We start from the raw sequence: 10,010 nt of genomic DNA, 5'->3' as shown, positions 1-10,010 counted from the left end.
GGATATGAGCCTGTTTAGATAGTTGACCCCTTCTTTGATTTAACTTTGGTATGTGGTATCTGTCTAGAACAACCATCCATTCCATCTCGATTTTCCAGTTTTTTTCCAGATTTGTAGTAGGATCTCATGATTTTTTTTGATTTTCTGGATCTGATGATTTTTTTTTGATTTTCTGGATCTGATGATTTTTTTTGATTTTCTGGATCTGATGATTTTTTTTGATTTTCTGGATCTGATGATTTTTTTTTGATTTTCTGGATCTGATGATTTTTTTTGATTTTCTGGATCTGATGATTTTTTTTGATTTTCTGGATCTGATGATTTTTTTTTGATTTTCTGGATCTGATGATTTTTTTTTTTGATTTTCTCCGTTTCTGTTGTCATGTCTCCCTTTTCCTTTCTGATTTTTGTTAATTTGGATCCTGCCTTTGGGCCCTTTAGTTAGTTTGTCTAGGGGTTTATTTATCTTAAGTCTCTCAAAGAACCAGCTTTTGGTTTTGTTGATTCTTTGTTATTGTTCCTTTTGTTTCTATTTGGTTGATTTCAGCCCTGAGTTTCACTATTTCCTGCCACGTACACGTGTGTGATTTTGCTTCTCTTTGTCATGGAGCTCTCAGGTGTGCTGTTAAATTGCTAGTGTAAGATATTTCCAGTTTCTTTACCAGCGCACTCAGCAGTATGAATTGTCCTTTCAGCACTGCTTTCATTGTGTCCCATAATTTTGGGTGTGATATGTCATCATTTACATTAAATCTCAGGAATTTTTAAATTTTTTAATTTCATGATCTCTTCCATGACCAAGTTATCATTGAGTAGAGGGTGGTTGCGTTTCCGTGTGTATGTGGGCTTTCTGTTGTTTTGCTGTTCTTGAAGACCAGCATTAGGCCATGGTGAACTGATAGGATGCATGGGGTTATCTCAATCTTCTTATGTCTGTTGAGGCCTGTTTTGTGACCAGTTATGTGATTGACTGTGAAGGAGGTACCATGATGTTCTGAGAAGAAGGTATATTCTTTTGTTTTAGCGTGAAATGTTCTGTAGATATCTGTTAAATCCATTTGGATCATAACCTCTATTAGTTTCACTGTGTCTCTGTTTAGTTTCTGTTTCAATGACTTGTCCATTGGTGAGAGTGGGATGTTGAAGTCTCCCACTATTATTGTGTGGGTTTCAATATGTCTTTTGAGCTTTAGTAAAGTTTCTTTAATGACTGTGGGTGCCCTTGCATTTGGTACATAGATGTTCAGAATTAAGACATTCTCTTGGTAAATTTTCCCTTTGATGAATATGAAGTGTCATTCCTCATGATACTTGATAACTTTTAGTTGAAAGTATTTTATAGAATAATAGGATGGTAACTCCAGCTTGTTTCTTGGGACCATTTGCTTGGAAGACCCTTTTCCACCCTTCTACTCTGAGGTAGTGCCTGTCTTTGTTATAGAGGTGTGCTTCTTGTATGCAGCAAAATGCTGGATCTTGTTTGAGAATCCAGTCTGGTAGCATGAGTTGAGTCCATTTAAATTGAGATATATTAAAGACAGATGACTCTTGGTTACTGTTATATTTGTTTTTGTGGGTGGCTTTATGTGCTTGGATTTCTCTCCTTTTGGCTTTGTTGTGAGATACTTAGTATCTCGTGTTGTGTTTGGTGTGGGAACCTTCCTTGTGTTGGAATTTTTCTTCTAGGATTCCCTGTAGGGCTGGATTGGTAGGTAGATACTGTTTGAATTTGGTTTTGTCCTAGAATATTTTGGTTTCTCCATCTATGTCGATTGAGAGTTTTGCTGGGTATGGTAGCCTTGGCTGGGGTTTGTGTTCTCTTAGAGTCTACATGACCTCGGACCAGGCTCTTCTGGCTTTCATAGTCTCTGTTGAAACGTCTGGTATAATTCTGATAGGTCTACCTTTGTATGTTAATTGGCCCTTTTCTCCAGTGGTGAATCCTGGTGCTCCTGTCTAAACCAGGAGTCACTTGTAGCTATATCTTGTCCTCCAACCATCACCATCCTAAAGCTCTGTACACCATTTTAATAGGGTTATTTTGTTCTCTGGAGTTTATCTTGAGTTCTTTGCATATATTGAGTATGGGCCCTTTATCAGATGTAGGTTTGGTAAAGATCTTTTCCCAATCTGTTAGTTGCGGTTTTGTCCTACTGACAGTGTCCTTTGCCTTACAGAAGTTTTGCAATTTTATGAGGTCCCATTTGTCTATTGTTGGTCTTAGAGCATAAGCCATTAGTGTTCTGTTCAGGAAATTTTGCCCTGTGCCCATGTGTTCGAAACTCTCCCCCCTTTCACTTCTCTTAGTTTCAACATACCTGGTTTTAAGTGGAAGTCTTTCACCCACTTGTTCTTCATCTTTGCACAAAGAGATAAGAATGGATCTATGTGCATTCTTCTACATGATGACTGCCAGTTGAACCAGCACTATTTGTTGAAAATGCTGTCTTTTTTCCCACTGGGTAGTTTTGGCTTCTTTGTCAAAGATCAAGTGACCATAGATGTGTGGCTGTATTTTTGGGTCTTCAGTTCCATTCCATTGATCCATTATATAAACAAAGTCAAAAAACCACATGATCATCTCATTAGATACTGAGAAAGCATTTGACAAAATTCAACTTCCATTCTTGGTAAAAGTCTTGAAAAGATCAGGAATTCAAGGTCCATACCTAAACATCACAAGGACTTCAAGTCTCTGAAGAAAGAAATCAAAGATCTCAGAAGATGGAAAAATCTCCCATGATCATGGATTGGCACGCTTTATTTAGTAAAAATGACCATCTTGCCAAAAGCAATCTCCAGATTCAATGCAGTCCCCATCAAAATTCCCACTCAATTCGTCATAGAGTTAGAAAGAGCAATATGCAAATTTACTTAAAATAAAAATAAAAAAAAAAAAAACACAGGATAGCAGAAAACTATGCTCCACAATAAAAGAACTTCTGGGAGAATCAATATCCCTGACCTCAAGCTGTAGTACAGAGCAATAGTGATAAAAACTGCGTGGAACTGGTTTAGAGACAGGCAGGTAGATCAATACAGTGAGGTTTGTAAGAACCAGCCAGATCAAGTTGTTTGTTATTTGACACTTGGTCTTAGGATTTAATCATAACAGTTCTAATATGCAAGTTCCAAAATTAAAATGGTAAGTAAAATATGAATTTGCTTCTGGACAGAAACTGGGAATGTTGTCATTTGCATTTATATTGAAAATATAGGATGTTTAGATGGCATAAAGCATTGAAGTCTATATTTATCTTAACTAGCTGTCCTCGTAGAACCCTGAAGATTGGCATGTTAAGAGTAATACATACAAAGGAAATCAATGTCATTGGATTTCAGAGGAAAACAGACTTCATCAAAAATTAAGCTACAGGTTTTTTGTGTGATATTTTGCCCTCAAATCCTTCTCATTCTGCCCATGACCTGGGATCTTGAGTAGGGTAGTGTTAATAAGGGGCTGATTTCCTAGATGGAATAATAAATCATTAGGATGGTTATTACTAGCGTGTCACAGCTAAACAAATCAGTTCTTTTAATTGGCTTATTGAGGATGAGTTGCTGACTCTATCTGGTTAATGTAGGAATTGAACAGATTGAGGTCCTGAGTCTAGTAACAGAAGTCTCCCATGGAATGCAGCCATGCTGCCTGAAACTGCCCTGTCTATCAAACTAAGATCAATATTGCCTTTTCTTTATCATGTCTGTTAGAAGTTAGCAATGCAGACCGTGATTGTCTATGGCCAATATCCATAGTCTTTTCTGCAGCTTCAGAAATTCAGAGCCATGGAAGCAGTTAGTGTTAGCTGAGGTATATAGTTCACTATGTTTTGTATTCTTCATGCTTTTTTGCCAAGATAGCCTAGGTCACTTCAGGGTCTGATTCTTCCACAAGTGAATCAGTTATCCTCAGGCTGTTTTGAGCTACCTAATGGCATATCCCGTGCAAAGAACTCATCCCTGAAATCATGGACGTAGTCAACAGAAATTCACACAGTAGGTTTTATTCATATATTTGTGCATAGTTTTCAAAATTAACAAGGAAGAAATATGAAAGAATCTGGGAATGGATAAAGGAAATTTAAAAAGGGTGAAAGTAATGCAATATAATTTACTTAACATGTACAAAAATATATTTTATATATAATGTGGCTATAAATACGACCTAGCAGTTAGGGATAAACTGGACGTTTCTATAGTAGACGAGGAGTCCCATTCCCAAAACTACTTGGTTGCTAACTGTAATTGTGAAGTATCTGCTGCCCCCTTGTGGTCGCAGCATGTACTGTGCACAGACACATGCAGGCAAAATAGCAATCCATATAAAATGACATTTCAGAAGAATAGCTCAGAAAACTGGAATTCTCCACAGTGAGGTCACTGTCCTGAGAAGCGGAGCAGTCAGGGCTAACTGAAGTGTCATCCTCTCTTTCCTGCATTGAAGCATCTACTGCCTTCCTCTGACCCAGCTTGCTCAGGAGGAGAAGCTGCTTTACTTTGAGGTTAGAGGAGCTCGGCGGAGCTGCTCAGGTAAGAGCAGTGTGTATGTCTTCTCCATGTGCTCTGTGTCTGTTGCACATGTGGGGATTGTGCATCGATAAGTCTTTTAACTCTATATTTGAGATCAGATTTCATGATTAAAATGCAAATTTGTGCTGTAAATCTCTTTATTTACAGTTCAAACGTTTCAGCCTTTTCGGGTCTCCTCTTTGGAGTTCCCCCTCTCCCTACCTGTATGAGGGAGCTCCCCCAACCCCCACCCACTCCTGTCTCCCCTCCCTGTCCTTCCTCTACACTGGGGCATCAAAGACCCTCTGGCCCAAGGGCCTGTCCTCCCACTGATGTCCGACAAGGCCATCCTCTGTCACATGTGCAGCTGCAGCCACGGGTCCCTCCATGTGTATGCTTTGGTTGGAGGTTCAGTCCCTGGGAGATCCGGGGAGTCTGGCCAGTTGACACTGTTGCTCCCTCAAGGGGTTACAAAACTCCTCATCTCCTTCAGTCTCTTCTCCAGCTGTTCCATCCAGGACCCCATGCTCAGTCCAATGGTTGTCTGCGAGCATCTGCCTCTGTATTGTTCTGGCTCTGGCGAAGCCTCTCAGGAGACAGACAAATCAGGCTTCCTGACCAAGCACTTCTGAGCATCCACAGTAGCATCCAGGTCTGGTGGCTGTATATGGATGGATCCCCAGGTGGGGCAGTCTCTGGATGGCCTCTCCTCAGTCTCTGCTCCACACTTGATTCCATATGTCCTCCTGTGAGTATTTTGTTCACCCTTCTACAAAGCACTGAAGCATCCACATTTTGATCTTCCTTCCTGGGCTTCATATTTGGTTGGTTTTCTTTGAGCTGAATCCATACTCTTTTGAAAGATATATTTTAAAATAATAATTAGTTTTGTGCAGTGATTTCCTTATCAAACACATATTAATGCTAGAGCGGCTGTACATCCAGCCTAGAAAGATGTTATTGATAAAAGCTCTCCCACTTACACTCAGCTGTCCTTGATTCCACTGGTTAGTCCTGAGGGTTATAACATATTGTCTTCTTGATTAACCTAGCTAAATTCTTAAAGTAGCTGCCTGCACCACCACTCAGTTTTAAAATTACTTGTTGTAGCCATGTAGTCAACTTTCCGTTGCAGTAAGAGGGAAAGGATTTGCACGTGGAGCATGGCTTCTACCTTCAGACCAGAGTAGGGGACCAGATTCTTGTGTAATTCGTGGAACGAAATGGGACAAGCAAACAACGGTTCCCATCACCATCATGATGAAGTGCCAGGTGGTGCCATGGTGAGTGATTCTGTTATTTCCCAGCATGCATTAATTCATGTCATGTGAATGAAAGCAGCTTAAACTGGTAGTCATACAGATTGGGATGATTAGCTTGGATCCAATGAATATTAAATTTCCAACTAGTTGGCAATATTGCACACGTTTCCAATGCACTTGCAAATTTACTTCAGCCCAGAGGGTTAAAAAGAGGACATTGATGTTAGAGGCATGTGATACGTTATATATCTCAGCAGCTAACATTGCTCATAGGGGTGAGGTAAAACCATATCTTCTTAACAGCATACTCTGTGCCTGATGTTTTGGAAAATTGGTGCAGATATGTGGGGACGACTCAATAATGATTATCATTTGAAATAGTCAATAACTGATTTCAGTTTTTAAATTTGATATCCTTTAAATGCCTCTGTGCTATTGTCTCATAATTATTTTCATTCTCCAATACTTCCCAGTCATTCGAATTTTCTTTTCATTTTTCAAAAGTGCTGCTGATTATTTCTTTTTAGAGCAATAGCTCTTGTACCACAGGCTGGATCATACTCAGTAATTTAGAATTAACTTAAATGTCCAATCCTGTCTGTGCTGGTACATGCGGGGAAGTCTTCAACTCGGCAGGCTTGACTTTGACACTTCATTGAATGGAAAAATAGACCAGTGAGTGTGTGTCCTGTAACTTCTGTAACTTCTGCTTTTTGTCTGGACTCTCAAATGAAGCTGAACTTGTAAAAGAGTTGAATTCTGTGACCAACTTGGAACTGTGTGTACTTATAGTGAAGAAAAGGACAGAGCCAAAGAAGTTTATAAATTCCCTGCTTTGACAGTACTTAATATTAGCAATGAACAGTGAGGTACTCAATGTTAGATGATTGATACGTGGCTTGAGAAGCCCATCTTTGGGTCCAACAACAGAAAATCAGTAATCTGGATGAAAAAGTGAACTTTTAATTCACCTTTAATGGAGATATGACTCAGCAGTAAAGAGCTCTGTCTGCTCTTCCAGAGGCCCTGAGTTCAAATCTCAGCAACCACATGGTGGCTCACAACCATCTGTAATGGGCTCTGATGCCCTCTTCTGGTGTGTCTGAAGACAGCTACAGTGTATCCACATAAAATAAAGAAATATTTTAAAAAAATGAACTCACCAAATTACTGTAGTTTTACTAGACCTGCTGCTTAACAGGACATTTTTTGTTTTGTTTCGTTTTGTTCTGTTCTTTGAGATTTTAAGATGATTCTCCTGAGAGTATAGGCTTAAATAATACTTGTTGTGCTATAATACAGATCCTTCCTATGTGGAGCAGAGAATCATCAAGCCCATTTCTACTTTTAAAACAATATTTTCCATTATATTTATCACATTTCCACCCTCTGTCTTCTGCCTCCAAATCCCTCCATAGACATCTCAATGTTTTTCATTGAAGAGCTGTTTTTACTTGAACACTGGTTACTGTTTGAATGTGAGCTATGTTTAGCTGCAGGTTGTCCCAGCTGTGATGAGCCACATGGATGGCTGAAATGGACTGAAAGTGTAGAATAGAATGTACACACGATGTACCCTGTTCCTTGATTGATGAAGCAGACGAGCTCTGGGAGACTGAAAAAATTTCTTCATAAACTACAAAATTCCCAGACTAGGACCCTGTCTGCCCCTATTGTGGAAGTGTAGAGCTGGGTAGGCCTGTGCTGTCTGAGTCACTTGATCTCTTCTCATGCAGTAGGGAAGCTGCTGCTGTCCTGAGGCCCAGCTGGGTGACCCTAGATAGTGATGGAGTCTAGGAAGAGCTAACTATCAATAGCAAGAGTAGGAGGTCCCTTGTGGGATTGTTCCAGGATTCTCCATTGAGGTAGCAGGAGGGAGCTGTGAGGTAGACAACAAGCAATAGTATGCGGAGTGTCCATCCATTTCCAGCTTTTCTCCCGGGGTTGTCTGAAGAATCATATGAAAAGATCAAGATAAATTTCATATGTCTCCATTTGGAGTTCCAAGCCTGTTGGGCCATGAGGCACTATTTTAAGGAGTAAACCATGAGCCCCAGGAACCAAGTCATAAGACACCAGCTCTAGCAACAGACCATAAAATCCCGAAAAAGATCATTAATACCACCCACCCCCCAGTGAATAGCTTAGGGACAACTAGAAAAATGGGGAAATATCTCAGAGTCAGCCATCCAGGCTGGGCAGCCCTATTTCATCATATAGTTAAACATTCATGACTTAGGAATTCAGACCCCTGACAACCTGCGATCCCCTAGCACCCACCAATGAAGTTTTAGATTACCTAATTCTTCTAGAGAGTTCCACCTGTTCCCGATGAGGTCTGCGTGCTCCTCTCTGAGATCGCCATTTCAAAGAATGGTTGAGACCCATGTGCTAGCTGTTTCTGCAGAATGAGGGCTTTTTGTTTTTGCACACTATCTGAATCTAGGATCCTCCTTCAGTGATTTTCAGATCCTTACAATACCTAGTAGGTGAATATTAATTCTGGTTTTCCTGACATCAGTGTAAAAAAATCAGAAAAACAGATATCCTCTCCTGTGTCCTAAAATTTCTCTTTAATTGTTGATAATATCCTGGGAGACCTTATGCTTGTGAGACGCATAGTTTACTCTGCTCCAAGGTGAATAATGGACTGTGCAAGGAATCTGACTTGATTGAAGCAAGAAGAGGAGGAGGAGGAGAAAAAAGAGGAGAAGGAGGAGGAGGGGGGAGTAAGAGGAGGAAGAAGAGGAAAATGAGCAACAGCAGGAGGACCAGGAGAAGGAGTAGTGAGAAATTTCTGCAGAGAGCTGAAAGGCAGAAAGGTTATTGCAGGACAGGCACAAGTGATACTGAAACAAGAATCTTGCAGATCTGAAAAGGGTCAGGTTCTGCATTAGACCCTGGACCACAAAGTCCTTTACTGTGTGCCTTCAGGACACTCTAATCCTGAGGGAGCTGGGTGCACATGTCACTCAAGATTCCCAGGCCAATCAGGGCCTCCAAGAACAATTTCCAATCAGAAGAAGAGGAGGGTTCTTCTAGGTGCTTTGGTCAGTGCTTCAGGTCCAGCACCGTCTCACCCTAAGGAAATAATCATGTCAGTCAAGATTCACTGGCCAATCAGGACCTCCAAGGAGGTGATGTGCTCGGAAGAGGAGGGTACTTCTTCCTTTTTCCTGTGCTTCAGGTTGAGCTGCATTGCTGATCTGCAGCCTTCAGTGGTATCTGTGATGTGGTTTCTCCTCTGCTGCTGGATGCCTTAGTGGAGTCCGACGGGCTGAGCTACTACATCGCAACATGGTGAGCATGTGAAAACTGCCCCTAACCTGGAGGGGAGGTGGTCTGAGAAGCTGGAGTCCGGGTAGTTCGCCCTCCCCTGGGGGAGTTGGGAACTAGCAGGCACCTGTGAGGTTCCATGTGGTCTTAGCCTCTAGATGTACCCAGCGGTGGCATCTGAATAACTTCATTACATCATGAGCTGCATCTGCACAAACCGCTTGGAGCAAGGGCTCGCGTGTACATACATCATTCATTTTATCCCTGAAGGTCGGATTTCACGCTTATTATTTACACTTAGATTACATTTTATGTTTACATTTTATTTTATGTTTTACATTTACATCTTATTTAACTTACATTTTATATTTACACTTTATTTATTTTATATTTTATATTTATATTTTATTACATATTTTAAAGGCCTCCCTTCTGGTATCTTCTACATAGACATTGTGCCCTGGCCATTTAAGGTCTATTTAGACTTAGTTTTGTGGCGGTTGTAAATGTCATCTCACGCACTGGGTAGCACTCCAAATGTAAGCTGTGATGAAAAGGGTACAATCTATGATGTAAAGGATTTTCCAAGGTTTGGGAGATAGTGAGTCACAGTGAGTAGATTTCAGCTGAGGGAGGGACTGTCTCTAAAACACCCACAGGTAGTAGCATGGTAAGGGAGGTTCCAGGAGATCAGGATGCTAGGATACACTTGTTTGTTCACTGGGATTGTCAGGAAACGTAGGTCCAAAACAGAACTGTAGAGACAACCTTGCCGGGTCACAAGCAACACTAAGGCCTGCTGTGTCATACAGGCTCATTTTTCTTCTTCAGAAAAACAAAGTTCTGCCACATGGGCAACACAGCCAGTGAATCCATTTGAAAAGGAGAAACACTGTTGTGGTGAGGACTGCCCTGCCAAAGCAAGGCTTTCCCTGAGGCCTTCAAGGACAGAGAATGACATAG

General features: G+C 40.8%; 1 protein-coding gene across 1 annotated transcript in view; it reads left to right on the top strand.

Moving 5' to 3' along the window:
* Nucleotides 1–316: 316 nt before the first annotated feature.
* Nucleotides 317–10,010, top strand: part of LOC143437295 (uncharacterized) — a 56,632-nt gene continuing 46,938 nt past the window's right edge. Inside the window, exons 1-2 of the mRNA XM_076922104.1 lie at nucleotides 317–5,792; nucleotides 8,959–9,071. Of these exons, the coding sequence (XP_076778219.1) occupies nucleotides 9,069–9,071 (3 nt within the window). The 5' untranslated portion in view covers nucleotides 317–5,792; nucleotides 8,959–9,068. The remainder of the gene's footprint in view (nucleotides 5,793–8,958; nucleotides 9,072–10,010) is intronic.

The sequence above is a fragment of the Arvicanthis niloticus genome, chromosome Y, assembly GCF_011762505.2.
Source record: "Arvicanthis niloticus isolate mArvNil1 chromosome Y, mArvNil1.pat.X, whole genome shotgun sequence".
Classification (NCBI taxonomy): domain Eukaryota; kingdom Metazoa; phylum Chordata; class Mammalia; order Rodentia; family Muridae; genus Arvicanthis; species Arvicanthis niloticus.
Note: the sequence above shows the minus strand (reverse complement) of the source record. Positions and strands in the feature narration are given on the sequence as shown.